The following is a 19,833-nucleotide window of genomic DNA, read 5'->3' as shown; positions in this document are numbered from 1 at the left end:
TCACCTTTATTTATATCTCTCTTGTGTCACAATAAAACACTAGTTTCCATCAATATGTTTATTGATGCATACAAAATAGTTTTTAAATCATTACACCTATGTTATTATGAGGACAAATCTAATTTTTTTTTTAAGATTTTATTTGTTCACTCATGAGACACACAGAGAGAAAGAGGCAGAGACACAGGCGGAGGGAGAAGCAGGCTCCATGCAGGGAGCCCGACGCAGGACTCGATCCCGGGTCTCCAGGATCACGCCCTGGGACGAAGGCAGCGCTAAATCGCTGAGCCACCCGGGCTGCCCCAAATCTTCTAAATTAATTCAGAAGTTGCTTGAAGTTTTTTGGCTGTTGTCTTTATATGTTATCTGAGGGATCCCTGGGTGGTGCAGCGGTTTGGCGCCTGCCTTTGGCCCAGGGTGCCATCCTGGAGACCCGGGATGCCACTGGAGACCCCCTCTGCCACTCTCTGTGTGTCTCTCGTGAATAAATAAATAAATAAATAAATAAATAAATTTTTTAAAAATATTTTATTTCTTTTTTCATGAAAGGCACACACAGAGAGAGGCAGAGACACAGGCAGAGGGAGAAGCAGGCTCCACGCAGGGAGCCCGACATCGGAACTGGCTCCCGGGTCTCCAGGATCATGCCCCGGGCTGAAGGCGGCGCTAAACCGCTGAGCCACCGGGGCTGCCTAATTTTTTTTTTCTTTTTTTTTTTCCAAAATTAAAAAAAAATATATTTTGCTCATTCTAGAAGCTCTCTCCTTCCGAACCTACATTTACTTCAACATAGATAACGTTTAAAATTAGTGACCAGGTAAATTCCGGCTTTTTCCTCCTCTGAAAATTCTGATAAAATGGCTGCTCCGCAGAAACAATGATTTAATAAACGAGAAACATTTTCAGACACTGACCGTCACACACCAGAGTGGACTGGTACCAATTATACCCAAGACGGTCTGAACCGAACCGCATAAACGGACAATGTTCCTGCCACCAGAAACGCGAACACGCACACCTTCCCGGGGGACCAGCCGACTCCTACGCAGTCCGGGGGCCCCAGACTGCCTGCCACCACTCCTGAACACGCCTGGCTCCCTCCACCCCCCACGCCCAAGTATCGCGAGAGCCGGCCTTGAGGCTTGGCGACCCCTTAGTGCCTGGAGACTACCTTTCCCAGAAGTGACTGCGGCGATGGTCCACTCGCGAGGCTGTAGCGGCGGTGCTTTGTGCGCCTGCGCCGTCTTCCGGCTCCAGGCGGCTGGTCCGCCGATACCGAGGAAGAAGCGCACTCCGGGCTGCGGGAAACGCGGCCACGGTGGCGCTTGAACTCGAGGAGGCGGCAGGTGAGGGGCTCTGGAGCTTGCCAGGCGCACCGGGGTCGGTGCGGGAGGGGCGCCACGCCCGAGCCGCTCTCGGGCCTGGCTAGAACCGGAACGTTTCGCCCAGGCGTCTGGCTGCGACTTTCCGGGCTCTGGACTACATTTCCCTTCGGGCTCCGCGGCGCGCGGTCCGCGAACGCCCCCCTTTCCGCGCTCAGGCGCATAGCCCCGGTCCATGGACCCGTTAGGTGGGTATGAAGGGGTCCCGACTCCCCAAAATGCAGGTGGATGTTTTAGTCTTCCCTATGCATGCCTTTTTTTTTTTTTAATTTGGGACGAAATCTTTTTTCAAAACCTCAAAAGATTTAGCACCACTATTTTAGAAGCAGAGACTCAAATTTGAGAACACTTTATTTTTATTTATTTTTTAAAAGATTTTATCTATTTACTCATGAGAGACACAGAGAAGCAGAGATAGGCAGAGGGAGAAGCAGGCTCCTCGCAGGGACCCCGATGTGGGACTCGATCCCAGGACTCTGGGATCACGCCCTGAACCAAAGGCAGACACCCAACCGCTGAGCCACTCAGGCGTCCCTTGAGAACATTTTATTTTTTTTAAAGATTTTATTTCTTTATTCATGAGAATACACAGAGAGGAGAGAGAGAAGCAGAGACACAGGCAGAGGGAGAAGCAGACTCCATGCAGGGAGCCTGATGCGGGACTCGATCCCAGGTCTCCAGGATCACACCCTGGGCTGCAGACAGCGCTAAACCACTGAGCCACTGGGGCTGCCCCCTTGAGAACATTTTAGATGATCATGTAAAAGATGTGTGTCCAACAATGGGGAAATGGTTGAATAAATCATGGGCCATTCGGTTAATAAGATACCATAAAGCTATTACAGATAATGCTAGAGCAGTGGTCATACTAAGAAAAAAATTTCTATCACATGTTATTAAGGGACGATTCATTACTTTATATACACATTATTTAAAATTAAATATTTGCAATATGTCTGGCGTTGTTCTGAGTTCCTTTTTGTTTTTTAAAGGATTTTATTTATTTATTAATGAGAGATACGGAGAGAGAGAGAGGCAGAGACATAGACATAAGAGAAGCAGGCTCCATGCAGTGAGCCTGATGTGGGATTCGATCCCAGGCCTCCAGGATCATGCCCTGGGTGGAAGGCAGGCACCAAAATGCTGAGCCACCCAGGGATCCCCTGTTCTGAGTTCCTTTATAAAATACTACTTGTTTAATGATGAACTCACAAAGTGGTTAAATGACATCAGTCTTAATACTTGGATTTTTGTTTCCATTTTTTTTTTTTTTTTAAGCCCAAGTGCCAATAGTGGGAGGTTTGCCCTCTTTTGCAGAATGTTCTCATGTTGTATAAAGAGAGCACTTGTATCTTTTTTTTTTTTTTTTTTTTTTTTTAATGATAGTCACAGAGAGAGAGAGAGAGGCAGAGACATAGACAGAGGGAGAAGCAGGCTTCATGCACCGGGAGCCCGATGTGGGATTCGATCCCGGATCTCCAGGATCGCGCCCTGGGCCAAAGGCAGGCGCCAAACCGCTGCGCCACCCAGGGATCCCCATCTTTTTTTGTCTGTTAATGTTGCCCCACATCATTTTATTTTAAAGATTTATTTATTCATGAGAGACACAGAGAGGCAGAGACATAGGCAGAGGGAGAAGCAGACTCCCCATGGTGACCTTGATATGGGACTCATGACCTGAGCTGAAAGCAGACGCTCAACCACTATGCCACCCAGTTGCTCCACCTGCACATTAGCTTTCATAGTTGGTTGGTGTTCTGTCATATGACTGGGCCAAAAATGATTCAACCACTTGCCTATTTCTGGACTGTTACATACTAATTTTTGTTCTGTTTTTCAGTAAACTTTGTGTATGCGGCTTTCCTCACTGTTAAATCTGTCCATGGGCATATTTATGTGATGATAATGGAGCCAACTAATTTGCCCATTGTAACCACATCCCATTTGTTGACTCAAAGCAGAGTCCACTCAAAGTGGTGTCCACCAGGCTTTAGGTAGGGCTGTAAGTTTCTCGGTGAATTTGGAAGTTGAGTAAAGAGCCCGGGAGACCTCTGAAGGTGTTTCATTGTGGACTTGAAAGAGTTAAATGCTCTGTTTCTGGGAAGGTTTCATTGTGGGCTGGGTTGATGCTGATGAAGCAGGCTGTGCTCCCTGGCCTGGGACACCACGTGGTCTTAGTCACTGAACCAGGACTGACATCCCCATCACAGATTTGCATCAGTAACAAGGTGGGATTCTCTGGATTTTTAGGGGAAGTGAGAGAGAAAGGGCCACTGGTTCCCTGTCTCATTGCAGCAGCTAAAGCTGTGTTTCCTGGACTTGGGTAAGGGCCTCAATGTTCCAATTCACTAGTTTTTGTGGGGAGTGGGGGCTAGAACGGTGGGGACTTGTAGCCATGGCATTCTGGGAGCTATAAGGCAAGCCTGGCCTTTCATGTTTGCTCTTTCCTCTCCCAGCTTTGTCATCTCAGGACTCGGCCCTCCCTCAAGAGAGGAACCAGGAAGAAGACCCATCAGCCCATGAAGTTCTAAAAGTCATGTCCCTTGTGAGTTTTCAAATCATGTAAATATTTGCTTTCTTTTTCTTGAAGCCTCCCACCTAGGTTTCAGCCAAGAATCTGGTTCTTAGAGGTTCTCACTTTAGGGACTAAAAAGACCAGGCAGCTGGTACCCTCTCTCACTGCCCCCTCCACTCGGACCAGTGCCCATGGGTTCATTCTGTATAGCATTCGTTATCTTCTGATGGTATGGTATTCTTCCAGAAGCCTAGACAGAGCAGAAATCCATCTCCTTGTATAAACTGTCAACCAAGGTTTGATGAAATGGAGATGAATACTTATGAGGGATATGACATAGAAAAGCGTGGGAACTGGTCTTGGTCTCAGGCACGATCTCCTGCTTTTGGAGGGATTAATGATTGGGTGTGTAATTGAAGCTTAGCTGAGTATATGTGAGAGGTTAGATGCCAGAACTAAGGTCTGGTTTGAGGTCAAACAGAGCATTTGAATGTGGATCATCCTATAGCAGCTTCTTTAGCTTGAGAGTGAGAGGAGCACAGAGGTAAAAGGATTGTAAGCAACTGAGCAGGTGGATGAATTTTTCAGAATCTGTATAGTCAGAACTTGGAAGAGCCTTCAGAGATCTGATCCAACGTTTGTATCCAAAATAAGAGAATGGTTGAGTCATTTTTTCACTTGATAGAAAATTGTACAGCTAATAAAAGTAATCTTTTTTTTTTTAATAAAAGTAATCTTAATTTAAGATTTTTCTCATAAGGAAATATGCTTTGATATGTTCTGACAAAATGATAAACCGACATCTTCAACAAATTCTCAATTTATATGAAACTCCTCTTTTCTAAGAAAATGTTTCTTTAATAAAACTTGAGGGTAAATCTAACAAAAATTGTTGGTTTGGTTTGTTGTTATTGTACAAAAGTAGAAATTATAGTTCTCTCATTGAGAATTTTATATGCCAAGGACAGTAGTCAACACACTTTATTATACTGCTTGTCATAATTGGGAAAAGTCCACTTTGCTGAATTTTAATTTTCCTTCTAGATCTTTGTACAGAGCTTTGGTTTGTAGTAAAAAGGAATGATCCAGAACATTTCAGCACTGTTGTACTCATGCCCACCCTCTCTTGTCATCTGCTCACATTGGAGGCGTCCAGCCCCATCCTTCTCTTTTACCAAACACTCCACTCCTACAAAGACCTCCTCTACCTCCTCTCATCCCACCAAGAAACATTTTCTTGAAATATGCAAATAACATACCTGCCTGTTGTTTCAGGAGTCAGACTTGTTCAGGGATGTGGCTGTAGTCTTCTCCCAAGAAGAATGGGAACAGCTGGTACCCACTCAGAGGGATTTGTACAGAGACGTGATGTTGGAGACCTACAATAACCTGGTCTCACTGGGTAAGATGACCTGGTATATGAGTTTGGATGTTACCCTCAGCATATCTGTTCCTTATCCATTTCTGAGTACCTTTTGAGAAGTCAAGGAGCAGCTCCATGGGCTGATAGTACATTTTCCTCAGTCCTTAGGTGACTGTCACATTGGGTTTCACATTGGATTTCTTCTGCAACTGCCTCTCCTGGTCAATGCCAAGGTCCTAGATCTGAATTCTGGGGACCTGCGCCATAACTGGGTGGTGTGTTTTTTCTCACACCCAGGTCTTGCCATCTCCAAACCTGATGTGATCTCCTTCCTGGAGCAAGGCAAAGAGCCCTGGATGGTAGAGAAAGCAGCTACAGGCGGCCTGTGCCCAGGTGAGTGAGGCCTGTGGGGGAAGAGAGAAGTCACCACAGATAGCCATCTGGTACGTGGACAAGGAAACAGGATTTTTGAGTTAGAAAATCTTCCCTCCAAGATACCAAACTTAGAGGTCAGGTCCCAGTTACCATCTTTTGTAGCTTATCAACAGCATTTCACAAAAGTGGATGTTCCTTTCATCCCAAAACATTTCTGTGTATTTGGGTCATTACTACCCCCTCATTAAACCATCTTCAGCCTCCTTTGATTGGATTTTCTCACTTTCTTTAAATGTTGGAGCACCCCAGAGCTCAGACTTGAGTTTCTTCTTTTCTGTTTATTTTCATTCACTAGGACCTTCTCCGTTACCATGCTTTAAATACCATTTGTACCTGTGTTGTCCAGTGTGGAGCCATTGGCCCCATGTCTGTTGTAATTTAAATTAATTATAATTAAATACATTTAAAAAAGCAGTACCTCGGTTGCCCTTGCCACATTTCAGAAGTCCAGTAGCCACTTTGTGGCTTGTGTCTACCGTGTTGGACAATACAGATACAGAATATTTCCATCATCTTCAGCTTTTCCTTTAAATTCTGGATACTTCTATCTAACTGCCTTCATTATATCCACTTCAGCATTCATTGGGGACTTTGAACTTAACAAGTCCAGAAAGGAGTCCTTGGTCCTCCCTAACAATTTGCTCTTCTCTCTCTTTTATTTTATTTTATTTTATTTTATTTTATTTTATTTTATTTTATTTTATTTTACTTTATTTTATTTTACTTTATTTTATTTTTTTATTTTATTTATTTTATTATTTTATTATTTTATTTTATTTTATTTATTTTATTTATTTTTTTATTTTATTTATGAGAGACACAGAGAGAGTGGCAGAGACACAGGCAGAGGGAAAAGCAGGCTTCCCACAGGGAGCCCAATGTGGGACTCGATCCCAGAACTTGACCTGAGCCTAAGGCAGACACTCAACCACTGAGCCACCCAGGTGTCCCTCAAGTCAAAAACTCATTCTTGAGTTTTCTCTCTCACATACCTGTTCAGTCTGTCAGCAAATCCTATTGGCTCTACCTTGAAATATGTCCAGAATTTAACCATTTCTCACTGGCACCACTGCTGCCATTCCATCCACGCTACCATTGTCTTTGGCTTAGACTATTGCAGTAGCCTCCTCCCCCATTCCGCTGCTTCTATTGCCCACTACAGTGTATTGTCCACACAGCAGCCACAGGGACCTTAAAACTTCAGTGAGGGTGTATTGTCTCTGCTCAAGACTTACTAGCACATTCCCATCTCAAGATAAAATCCAAAATCGATACCCTAGCCTAGGACCCTCTATATGCTATCCAACACAGTAGCCACCAGCCACACATGCTGTTTAAAATTTAGCTTTAGGGGATCCCTGGGTGGCTTAGCAGTTTAGCGCCTGCCTTTCACCCAGGGCGTGATCCTGGAGACCCGGGATCGAGTCCCATGTTGGGCTCCCTACATGGAGCCTGCTTCTCCCTCTGCCTGTGTCTCTGCCTCTCTTTCCCTCTCCTGTGTATCTCATGAATAAATAGATAAAATCTTTAAAAAATTTTTTAAAAATCTAAATTTTTTTTTAAGATTTTATTTATTCATGAGAGACATACAGAAAGAGAGGCAGACACAGGCAGAGGGAGAAGCAGGATGTGGGTCTTGAACCTGGGGATCTGGGATCACGCCCTGAGCCAAAGGCAGGCATTCAATGGCTGAGCCACTCAGGCTTCCCTAACTAAAATTAAATAAAATGTGACATTCCATTCCATGGTAGCCTGTAGCCACATTTCAAAAGCTGAGTAGACTTATGTAGCCAGTGGTTACCATATTAGGGCAGAATAGAACATTTTGGCATCATAGAAAGTTCTGTTGGACTGTGTTCTATGATCCACTTCCTGCTTCCTCTCTGATTTTCCCTCCTGCTACTCTTGTTCATTCGGCTACAGCTGCACAAGCCTCTTTGCTGTTCCTTTAACATAGGGATTGGTAAATGTTTTCTCAAAGGGGCCAGACAATAAATATTTTAGGCTTTGTGGGCCATATATGGTCTCTGTCACAACTACCCAGCTATGCTGTAGTAGCATGAGAGCAGACAGTACAAGTTTACCCACCCTAGCCTTGGTGCAGCAAGCATGTTCCTGCCTTGGGGCTTCTTGCTCTGGGTGAAGGGTTCCTCAAGCTCAGCAGTGTTGACACAGGGTGGGGGTGGGGGCATTGGGTAGGCATCACATGTACTGTAGGATGTTCAGCAGCCTCCCTGGCTTCTACTCAACTGGTTGCCAGTATACTTGCCTCTCCTTAGTTGTGACAATCAAAAATGTTCCAGATATGGTCAGGTGTCCTCCAGGGGGCAGAATCTTCCCTGAATGAGAGCCAAAGTCCAGGTGTGATGTGAGACCAAGAATGTGTGTGTTGATAAAAAGAGTTTCCACCATATACAATGTACTGTAAGGACTTAACACTACAGATGTGGTGGATTCTTCCACACTGAATTGGGAGTTGGCCCCTAGAAGTAAGTGAGGTCAGGTGCAGAGTGAGCATCCAGAGAGGAGATGTATGCTGCTGCATTACCTGACATCTGCACAGGTTCTAGGGATTAGATGTGGGCATCTGTGGGAGGCCATTATTCTGTCAGCCACACCCATGATACCATTTTTGCTTTGGTTTTTGTCATTTGAAGGCATGTGTGTGTTTGATTGTTTGAGGTCCTGAGTTTTATTTACTTCTTAGATGATGTGGGTTTACATCATAATCAAAGAGGACTACCCCCTTTGACATTATACATGAGTCTCCTGTGGTTTTTTGCTAGTAGTATATTTATGGTGCTGCTTATGATCCCTGTGGAGTTTACCTGTGGAGGATGTGATTTCACACTATTTTCCAGGTTCTTATCCATTTATTCAAACAGCATTAACTAATTTTATCTTTTCACCACTAATCTGTATAGCCACCTTTATCATCTACTCTTTTACCCCTGGACTTTTTTTTTTTTTTTTTTTTTTTAAATTTTTGTTTCTATCTCAATCTCTTTGTCAACTATGTGTCCAATACCATACTGTTTTAATTATTAAAGGTTTTAAATATCTGGTAGACTAGTTCCTCCTCATTCTTTTTCAGAATTTTCCTGGCTATAATCATTCAAGTTTCCATCTGGACTTTTTTTTTTTTTTTCAATCTGGTCTTTAAAAAAGAATATCTGGTTTAAAAAAATCATGTAATTATTCTTAGTGAGATCACCACAAATTTACAGATTGAGGAGAAAACTTATTTTTTATTGATTTTATCTATTTAAGGACATGGTAGGCTTTTCTCTTCGTTTATGTCCATCCCCTGGTGGTTTTAAAGTTTTATTTATATGAGTCTTGTACATTTTTTAAAAAATATTTTATTTAATTATTCATGAGGGACAGAGAGAGAGGCAGATAAACAGGCAGAGGGAGAAGCAGGCTCCATGCAGGAAGCCCGATGTGGGACTCAATCCTGGGACCCTAGAATCACATCCTGGGCTGAAGGCAGGCGCCAAACCACTGAGCCACCCAGGGATCCCCTACATTTCTTTATATGTTTATTCCTAGGTATTGTATATTTATTGCTATTATTGGAAATGCTCTTTTTAATTTAAAAAAATTCAAAAATATATGTAACAAAATTCACCTTTTAACCATTTTAACGTGTATAGTATATTGGCATCTAGTACATTGACAGCGTTGTGCAATATCACCATTATCTCGTTTCAGAATATTTTTATCACCCTGTGGTTTTCACTCCTGTTTTCTGGCACATGGCTCTTAAAACCCTTGGAATCTCTAAAGTAATAAGTGTCTTCTTGTATGCTAATGAGATGACTGTGTTTGGGGGTGCCTGGATAGCTTCAGGATGAGCTTGGATTTTGTAATTAGAGAATTGGAACACTCAGCCCCATCTCTCAAACTCTGGAGAGACCTAAAGGTTGAATCACCAAAGTGCAATGATTTAATCAATCCTGCCTATGTAGTGAAGCTTCCATAAAAATCTCTAAAGTACAAGGATTGGAGAGCTTCTGGGTTGTGAACACATGGAGGTACTTGGCAGGTGGTGTACTTGGAAAGGAATCTCCATCCTCTTCCTCTATACCTTATCCTTTGCATTTCTTTAATGTGACTGATACTGAGTTATGTCCTTTGTAATAAACTGGTAATATAGTAAGTAAATTGTTTTCCTGAATTCTGTAAGCCATTCTATAAAATGATTGAACCCCAGAAGGGGTTGTGGGAACCTCCAGTTTATTGGGGTGGGAGGTGAGGGGACTAGAGGTAGTCTGTGGCCTGAGCTCTTAACCTGTAGGATCTGATGCTATCTGCAGAAAGATAGTTTGAAAATTGACCTAAATCTGTAGGACACCCAATTGGTATCCAGAGTTGGAGAATTACCTGGTATGAGGGAGAAATCCATACACATTTTGTCATCAGTAGGGTCAGAAGAACAGTATGAATAGTAGAGTTGTGTTGAAAGGGGTGTTTTTCCTAAACACACCTCAGAGGAAACCCCATATATACTCATTAAATAGTCACTCCTCATGCCCTCTCTCCCTCTCTTCTCCCCCCTCCCCCAGCGCACGCCTGGCAACAGGTAATCTGCTCTCCATCTCTGGAATGTCTTATTATTGGATATTCACATAAATGGAGTCATATAATATGGGGCCTTTTGAGTCTGACTTCTTTTACTTAGCATGATGTCCTTAAGGTTAATCCGTGTTTTAACATGTGACAGGATTTCTTTCCATTTTAAGGCTGTATGTATGTACCACAATTTTTTAGCCATTCATTTGTCAATGGACATTTGGATGGCTTCCACCTCTTGGCTATTGTGGGTAATGTTGCAGTAAACATGGGTGTGTAGGTGTCTCTTTCAGATTCTTTCAGTTCTTTGGGATATATACTCAGAAGTGGAGTTGCTGTATCATATGGTAATTATATTTTTAATTTTTTAGAACTCTCCATGTTGTTTTTTGTTGTTATTTTTTTTATTTTTTTATTTTTTTAAATAATCTACACCCAACATGGGTCTCAAACTCATGACCCTGTGGTCAAGAGTTGCATGCTCTTCCAACTGAGTCAGCCAGGTGTCCCTCTATCCTGTGTTTGTTCCCTTTTTTCTTTCTTTCTTCCTTTGTTTACTTCTTTCCTTTCTTTCTTTTGAGAGAAAGAGCACATGCATGAGTAGGGGGAGGGGCAGAGGGAAAGAATCTTTCAAGTAGACTCCCTCCTGAGTGAGGAGCCTGACTCAGGGCTCAATCCCACAACCCATGAGGTCATGACCTGAGCCAAAACCAAGAGTCAGACACTTAACTAACTGAGCCCCCCAGGCACCCCCCCCCATACTATTTCCTGTAGTAATTGCACCATTTTATATTCCTACCATCAGGGCACAGTGGTTCCAATTTCTCCCAATCCTCATCAACACCTGTTATTTTCTGTTTTGTTTTGTTTTGTTTTGTTTGGATAGAGGCCATCCTAATGGCTTTGAGGTATGATTCATTATAGTTTTGATTTGCATTTCTCTAAGTGATGTGGAGCATGTTTTCATATGCTTCTTGGCCATCTGTATACCTTCTTTGGAGAAATGTCTATTCAAGTCCTTTCCCAATTTTTTAATAGGGTAGTTTGTTGTTGAATTGTAGTACTACTTTATATATCCTAAATAGTAAATCCTTATTAGATATATGATTAGGAAATATTGTTTCCTATTCTTTTTTTTTTTTTTTAAAGATTTTGTTTGTTTATTCATGAGAGATACAGAGGGGGGGCAGAGACATAGGCAGAGGGAGAAGCAGACTCCCTGTAGGGAGCCTGAAGCAGGACTCAATCCCAGGACCCCAGGATCATGACCTGAGCCGAAGGCAGACACTCAACCACTGGCCACCCAGGTACCCCAATGCATCAAAGCTTTTAAGTTTGATATTGTCTCTTTTTTTTTTTTTAATTAATTAATTAATTTTTTTTTATTTTTTTATTTTTTTAAAATTTTTATTTATTTATGATAGTCACACACACAGAGAGAGAGAGGCAGAGACATAGGCAGAGGGAGAAGCAGGCTCCATGCACCGGGAGCCCGACGTGGGATTCGATCCCGGGTCTCCAGGATCGCGCCCTGGGCCAAAGGCAGGCGCCAAACTGCTGCGCCACCCAGGGATCCCTTTTTTTTTTTTTTTTTTTAAGATTTTATTTATTTATTCATGAGAGACATAGAGGGGGAGAGGCAGAGACATAGGCAAAGAGAAGCAGGCTCCATGCAGGGAGCCCGATGTGGGACTCAATCCCAGGACTCCAGGATCACACCCTGGGTGGAAGGCAGACTCTCAACCGCTGAGCCACCCGGGCGTCCCTCATTTGTTATTTTTGCTTTTGTTGCCTGGGCCTTGAGTGCCATATCCAAGAAATCATTGCCAAATGCAATGTCATGAGGTTTTTCCCCTGTGCTTTCTTCTAGGAACTTAACATTTTTTGGTCTTACATTTAGGTCTTTCATATATTTTAGTTAGTTTTTGTATATGTGTAGGGTAATAGTCCTGCTTCATTGCTTTGCATGTGGATATCCAGTTTCTTCAAAACCATTTGTTAAAGAGACTGTCCTTTCCTAATTGTGTTGTCTTGGTGCCCTATCAAAGATCATTTGACCATGTGCATGGGGGTTTCTCTCTCTGTTCTATTCCACTGATCTATACGGCTGCCTTAATGCCAGTACAACACTGTTTTGATTATGGTGGCTTTGCAGTGTGTTTTGAAATCAGGAAGTGTGAGACTTCCAACTTTGTTCTCCTTTTCAAGATTATTTTGGCTTTTGGGATCCCTTGAGGTTTCTTCATATGAGGATACTAAAATATCTTAATGCTAAGACTGTATGTAAGATTTTTAGAGGTATTTCTTTGGTTATCCAAAACAGTGACTACTAAGCTAAATAATTAACTTTAAAATGCTCTGCCAGTCCCTGTCAGAAAAATACCAAGTTAGTATAGAAGACCTCACTATTATTATTGCTATATTGCAACTTCATAGAGTGTTGGACAGAAGTCAGAAAATTATTATGACTGTCAGTGCTATCTTTGGATGCTTACAGTGCAGTGTATAATTAGAGATGGCTTAATTTAGATCAGTGTAAAAGGGGTTATGTAATAAACAACACTGTACTCTGCCATCAATCAACAAAACTGTGTCAGGGTCTATGATAGAAAAATAGAAAAAGTGGCAGTCTGGACAGAGAATTGTTTTTTTTTTTTTTTTTTTTAAAGATTTTATTTATTCATGAGAGAGAGAGAGAGGCAGAGGCATAGGCAGAGGGAGAAGCAGGCTCCTTGCAGGGATCCTGATGTGGGACTTGATCCCAGGACTCCAGGATCACAACCTGAGTCAAAGGCAGACGCTTAACCACTGAGCCATGCAGGCATCCCCAGGGAATTATTTTTAAGGCATGCCCTTACAGGCAACCCAGATTCTTTCCACATTGCCCAAAAAGCAAGTAATGTGCCTGCCTTTAATTCTATAAACTAGATTTCCATTTAGGCATGTTAAATGTTCACAAAGTAGTCTTCTCTGTCTGTGAAGTTGACTTTAATTTTCCATGTTCCCCTTCAGTCTTATGGTTGTTCTATATGGGATGGCAGTCAGGTGTTGGTAACTTTTGAGTAGGTCAACCACCAATTCATAGTGGCTGTATTTGGGACCTGTCTCACTAGAATTATCAGACCATAACCTTCCTTCTGAACAACCAAACATGGTGTCTGAAAAAACATCTGCAAAATAATCTTGAATTAAAAGAAAAATTGGAAACCTTACATTATAAATATTAAAATTTGTAATAAATTCACAAAATTCAGAAAATGTGGTATTGGCAAAATAATTTTTTTAAAAGATTTTATTTATTTATTCATGAGAGACAGAGAGGCAGAGACACAGGTAGAAGAAGCAGGCTTCATGCAGGGAGCCTGATGTGGGACTCGATCCCGGAACTCTGGGATCACACCCTGAGCTAAAGGCAGACTTTCAACCTCTGAGCCACTCAGGCATCCCAAAATAAATTGATCACTGGAAAAGAACAGATCCAGAATCAGAAACACATGTATGATTTGATTTATGACAAAGTCACTACAGTAATTCAATCGAAACAGGAGGTTCTTTTGAAGATTGGGCTAATTCAGTTGGCTATTTCTTGCAGTTTGAATAAGCAGCAAAGAATGTTGCTCTGGAAGAAGCCACCCCCATTAAATTGGGGCCTAATCCTCCAAACAAGGAACAAGGCCCTTCTTTTTCCATAGCCACATTTAGGCAATGAAAAGGTCCAGGAGAGACTGGTTTAGTAGACACTAGGTCTAAGCCATAGTATTCAGCTAAACTTCAGAGATAGAAAGCAGAAGAGATAGAAGCATGTGGTCTTCATGGCAGAGGACCACAGCTGTGTTGTTACAACTTCCAGTGGACATGTGAGAGACACACACACACACCCCAACCCCATCCTACTGAATACCCTGGCAAGCAGATGCACCAACCCGTACCTCTGGCCAGCCACCCTTCACCATTGTTTTTTTTAAATCTGCTTTATTGAGGTATATTTATATTCAACAAAATGCATGCATTTTAAGTACAATGTTTTGATGAGAATGGACAAATGTTCACACTTGTATAACTGTCACCACAGACTAGAGAACATTTTCACCATCCTGAAAAGTTCCCTTGTGCTCCTTTCCCACACAATTGCTCATATACCCAACCCCCGGCAACCAGTGATTTCTTCTGTCACTCTAGGTTATATTTGTGTTTTTTGGGGGTTCATAGAAACCTTTATTAAAAAAAATATGAAAAAAATAAAATAAAATAAATATGGTTCAGAGGTGATCCTGATCTACACTAACATTTTAGAACTATTCTTATAACCTCTCTCTGACTCTTCATTTCAATTTATGGTATTTCCTCTGTCTCTTCTACTTACCCATTTTCCAATTGCTTAGCCACATTCAAGAGTTTATAGGTATAATCATGAGTATAAGTTTTCTGATTTTCCAGAAAAAAAAGTTCCTTTTTCTGGAAAAGGAAAAAACACGTACTTGCTTTTTTGTTTTGTTTTGTTTTCAGTATTGGAGTCCAGGCGTGATACCAAAGTATCATCTCCAGAGCAGCACCTTTATGAAATACAATCACCACAGTGGGAGATAATGGAAAGCCTTACAAATTATGGTCTTGAGTGCTCCAGGTTCCAAGATGATTGGGAATGCATAAGCCAGTTTGACAGACAACAGGGAAAATCAGATGGACATTTGAGTCCAATGATGATCAATCCTGAAGAAATGTCCACTTTCAACCAACAAGCATCATTTCCTTTTTACCAGAAAATTCATACTGGAGAAAAACTCTATGGATATAATGAATATAGAAAAGACTTCTGGCAGGAGGACTTCCTTATTAGTCATCAAGGAATTCATACTAATGAGAAACCCTATAAATGTAAGGAATGTGGTAAGGCCTTTAAATATGGCTCACGACTCATTCAACATGAGAATATTCATTCTGGCAAGAAACCCTATGAATGTAATGAATGTGGAAAGGCCTTCAATTCTGGTTCAAATTTCATACAACATCAGAGAGTTCATACCGGTGAAAAACCTTATGAATGTAAGGATTGTGCAAAGGCTTTTAGTCGAAGCTCCCAGTTGATTGAACATCAACGAATTCATACTGGTGAGAAACCCTATCAATGTAAGGAATGTGGCAAGGCCTTCAATAGGATCTCACATCTTAAAGTACATTATAGAATTCATACTGGTGAAAAACCCTACGCATGCAAGGAATGTGGGAAGACCTTTGGTCATCGGTCTCAGTTGATTCAACATCAGACTATTCATACAGGCAAGAAACTCTATGAATGTAAGGAATGTGGGAAGGCCTTTAATCAGGGCTCAACTCTCATTAGACATCAGAGAATCCATACTGGTGAGAAACCCTATGAATGTAAGGCATGTGGGAAGGCCTTTAGGGTGAGCTCACAACTTAAGCAACATCAGAGAATTCACACTGGAGAGAAACCCTACCAATGTAGGGTATGCAGTAGGGCTTTCAAACGGGTCTCACACCTTACTGTACATTATAGAATTCATACAGGTGAGAAACCATATGAATGTAAGGAATGTGGTAAGGCCTTTGGTCATTGCTCACAGCTGATTCAACATCAGGTAATTCATACTGAGGAAAAGCCCTGTGGCTATAAGGAACGTGGGAGGACTTTACATCATGATTCAACTACTTTTCAGCATCAGAGAATGCATAATAGGGAAACACAAGTGAATATCATAAATGTAGAAAAGCCTTCCATCAGCACTTATCCTTTATTAATCATTAGAGAATTGATGTTAGCAAGCAACCATATGAGTGGAAGTAATGGGGAGAGCCCATTAGCTTAGGCTAGTCACAACTTCTTATGTTTTGGGGAAAGACTTGAAGAATGTAATGCAAATGGAAATGCCTTCATTCAAGCTATCCTTTATCTTGAGTTCTAAGATTCATAATGAAACATTTTATGAATATAAATTGTTGAGACCATGATTATGAAAGCAAGGAAAAGTTGGAAAAAAATTTGTCTCTAACACAATATGGGATCACATTTTCTAACCATGCTGTAATAATTTTAGCAACAGCCAAAAGTTTTAATTTTCTTAGCAATTAAAAAGGGGAAAAAAAAAAAACCCAGCCAAATTACTCTGGGCTCAACTTCTTTTTTTCTTTTTTCTTTTTTTTTTTTAAGTAGACACCATGCCCAATGTGGGCCTCAAACTCATGACCCTGAGATCAAGAGTCAAGTGCTCTACTGACTTAAGCCAGCCAGGCACTCCATTACTCTTGGGCTAATAAGGAAATAAATCATGCACATTTTCGTGCTTGATTTATGAATGAAATAAAAATAACAATCGAGAGATTTACATTCCAGGAGTTGTAGGATGTGGGCTAAAGTTACTGAGAAGAATTTTAGCTTTTAAATGCATGCAAAGCATGAAAACCTGAAAGATTATTCTGGAGTATATTAAATGTACTATTCAAGAAGCCAGAAAAGACAATACCAAACATCAGGGTGATGAAAGACAAATTGGTACAAAATAAAAATAAAAAATAATGAAATTAGAAAGTGGTTATTCTTATAATCTCAGTTTTTATTTCTTTCTGACCCCAAAATAAAATTTAAGATAGTATTACTCAATTTCCATCTTGTTTTAGGTTATCTTTCATAAATTTTGTCACAAAAAGGAGTTGGTTGCTTACATAGCCATGCCCAGTTCCCCTTTCTACTAGCAGTATCTGTGTCTTGCCTTAGTCTCTGAAGATACCATATGCTAACTTTCCAGCCTCTTCCACAGCTCAGGATGGCTCATATGTACCAGGGTAAGGCCAGTATATTCCAGGGATCTGTAGAGGCTTCTGAGAAAGATTTCTCTCATTTAGAAGAAACATCTATTAGGAAGACTTCTTTTCCTCTCCTCTGCTTTTAAACATTCTCCTATGAGAACATAATGCCTGGAGCTGTTGCAGCCATGTTGGAACCAAAAGGAGAAAACCAAGGACCTCAGAGAAGCTGACCCAGAGCCACAAGGCCAATTCTGGAGCTCTCTGAAGCCTTGTGTAGGAAAAAATAAACTTCTATTGCTGAAATTACTTTTAGTTGGATATTTTGTAAACTTGAATCCAAAACCATCCTAATTATGTAACACCAAATTTTATTTTACAATTAACTAAGATTGGTAAATATGGCCTGAAAATATCTACTTTTTTTAATTCAACATTTCTTTTGGTTAAATACAGGATTGATTTTAGTATATATTCTGTAATGTTGAAAAATATATATTCTACTTTTCTTGGGTACAAGATTCCATTTAAGCTGGTGGATTATAATGATAAAATTCTCCAGATTTATATAATTTGGTACACTGGATCGGAATTTCCTAAAATGATTTTTTTAAGCCAAAATCTTGAATTTTTAGATTTTTAATTTATGTTGCTTGATTTACAAAGACCTACAACTTAACTCCTATTGATGAATCATACTTTTTATCATTCTGTAGTATCCTACTCTGCCAAGTGTAGGAGTTGAGAAACCAAATCTGGCCTGCTGCTTGTTTTATAAATAAAGCTTTATTGGAACACAGCCATGCTCATTTATTTACACGTCCACTGCTTTTGTGCTGCAACAGCAGAACTAAGTGGTTGCAACAAAGTCTGTAGTCGCAAAGCCTATGTTGACTTGCCAACCCTGGGCTAGTGTATGTAACCCCTTTGACATTTTATTTTCGTACTGGATAACACTACTGACAATGATTTTTCTTTGTTTACCTGGTATATTTTTGCTCATCCCTTTATTTTCAACCCGTTACTTTTCTTTCATTTTAAAAATGCTTATTTATTCATGAGAGACACACACAGAGGCAGAGATATAGAGGGAGAAGTAGGCTCCCCATGAGGAGCCCAATATGGGGCTCAATCCCAGGACCCGACCTGAGCCAAAGGCAGACGCACAACCACTGAACCACCCAGGCGCCCATCTGCTTTTGCTTTTGTCTTTGCACTTGCATTTTCCCCGGGAAGAGGACTGTAGTTGGACCGATTCTCTGAGGTATCTTTGCCCTCCCCCTGTCTGTTAACAAAACCAGAGCTGGACAGAAGTTAAAGTAATTGAAGGCAAATTTATTTTGGGGTTCCATCCCAAATACAAGGACAATGTGGATTTGTAGCCCAGGACAATGGTGAGGCTCAGTGGATGGAAAATGAACATCAGGGATCAGAGAGGATCATGACTGTAGCAAGCACTGCAGTAAGTGCTTTGCATGGTTTTAACTGCAGTCCTCACAGCAACCCTTCAAGGTATATGCTGTCATCAATCTCATTTTATTTTTAATATATTTTAAAAAAATATTTAGAGAAGGAGCAGGGGGAAGAGCAAAGGGAGAGGGAAAAGCGGACTCCCCACTGAGCAAGGGGCCTGATGAGGGACTCAATTCCAGAACCCTGGGATGACGACCTGAGCTGAAGGCAGGTGTTTCACCACCTGAGCCACCCACATGCCCTCATCAATCTCATTTTAAAGACTGGGGAACTGAGGCATAGGTAAGTGAAGGATATTGGGGGTTCCATTCCAACCCCAGGCAGTCTCACTGAAGTTTGGACTCCACCTCCACCTGCCACCAATGAAAAATTTGGAAATGGTCTAGAAGCAGATGTCTGTGAAAGACCTTAAGGTCTTGTCAGAGAGGAGTGCCCTACAATCAGCAATGACTTGGCAAATCATAGGATCTCCTATGTCCATGTGGTAGAATACTATGAGTTAAAAAGAATATCTTTAAGGTTTTTCAGAACAAGGAAAAATGTCCATGATCTAATGGTAAACATTCATAACTATGAACGTATTTTTAAGAAACCATTATATTGGGGATCCCTGGGTGGCGCAGCGGTTTGGCGCCTGCCTTTGGCTCAGGGCGCGATCCTGGAGACCCGGGATCGAATCCCACATCGGGCTCCCGGTGCATGGAGCCTGCTTCTCTCTCTGCCTGTGTCTCTGCCTCTCTCTCTCTCTCTCTCTCTCTCTCAATCTGTTTGTGACTATCGTAAATAAATAAAAAATTTAAAAAAAATTTAAAAAAAGAAACCATTATATTTGCGGGGTACCTGGGTGGCTCAGTTGGTTAAGCATCTGCTTTCAGCTCAGGAAAGAATTTAGGAGGAAAACCTGAAAAGCCTTGACCTGCCAAATGGATGAGCATTTTTCCCCCACAATGCCTTTCCCCTCCTTGCTCACCTAGGCTGCTCTTCACCAGCAATGGCTGCTCCATTGCTCCAACAATCACATTTGGCTTAGAACTGCTAAGCCCTGCATATAGGAAAATGAGTCAGACCTACATACTATTGCTATTCAAAAATTCAAGTCCAGTCCCTTGAGAAGACATTGATGCAGAAAAGCAAAGAGAATGGCTGGAAGAATCAAGAAGGTAAAATTTCAGATATTCAGCCCAGTCTATTTCCAGCAATATAAATCAGAAACGAATGCTTTCAATATTCAAACACTAGGAGTTCCCCGGAGAGTCATGATGGAGAAATTATGTTGCTCCAAATGAGAGCCAATGAATTTTGAGAGACCGATCTGAACCAGCAATTGA

General features: G+C 41.3%; 1 protein-coding gene across 9 annotated transcripts; it reads left to right on the top strand.

Annotated features, from left to right (window-relative positions):
- The first annotated feature begins 1,188 nt into the window (after nucleotides 1–1,188).
- On the top strand, nucleotides 1,189–17,831 carry ZNF582 (zinc finger protein 582). 9 transcript variants are annotated; one of them, XM_072843126.1, is made up of 6 exons: nucleotides 1,195–1,346; nucleotides 3,839–3,927; nucleotides 5,173–5,299; nucleotides 5,558–5,653; nucleotides 10,564–10,617; nucleotides 14,777–17,831. In XM_072843126.1, exons 2-6 carry the CDS (start codon nucleotides 3,919–3,921, stop codon nucleotides 16,096–16,098), a joined length of 1,608 nt encoding a protein of 535 aa, XP_072699227.1. In that variant the 5' UTR covers nucleotides 1,195–1,346; nucleotides 3,839–3,918; the 3' UTR covers nucleotides 16,099–17,831. The 9 variants fall into 9 exon arrangements, with proteins under 9 accessions (XP_072699180.1, XP_072699227.1, XP_072699162.1 ...); XM_072843061.1 differs by lacking the exon at nucleotides 1,195–1,346 and adding an exon at nucleotides 1,383–1,570; XM_072843071.1 differs by lacking the exon at nucleotides 1,195–1,346 and adding an exon at nucleotides 3,682–3,705.
- Nucleotides 17,832–19,833: the final 2,002 nt, after the last annotated feature.

This window comes from Canis lupus, chromosome 1 (assembly GCF_048164855.1).
Source record: "Canis lupus baileyi chromosome 1, mCanLup2.hap1, whole genome shotgun sequence".
NCBI classification, from domain to species: Eukaryota; Metazoa; Chordata; class Mammalia; order Carnivora; family Canidae; genus Canis; species Canis lupus.
The sequence above is the reverse complement of the archived record's forward strand: the minus strand, read 5'-3'. Positions and strand labels throughout refer to the sequence as shown.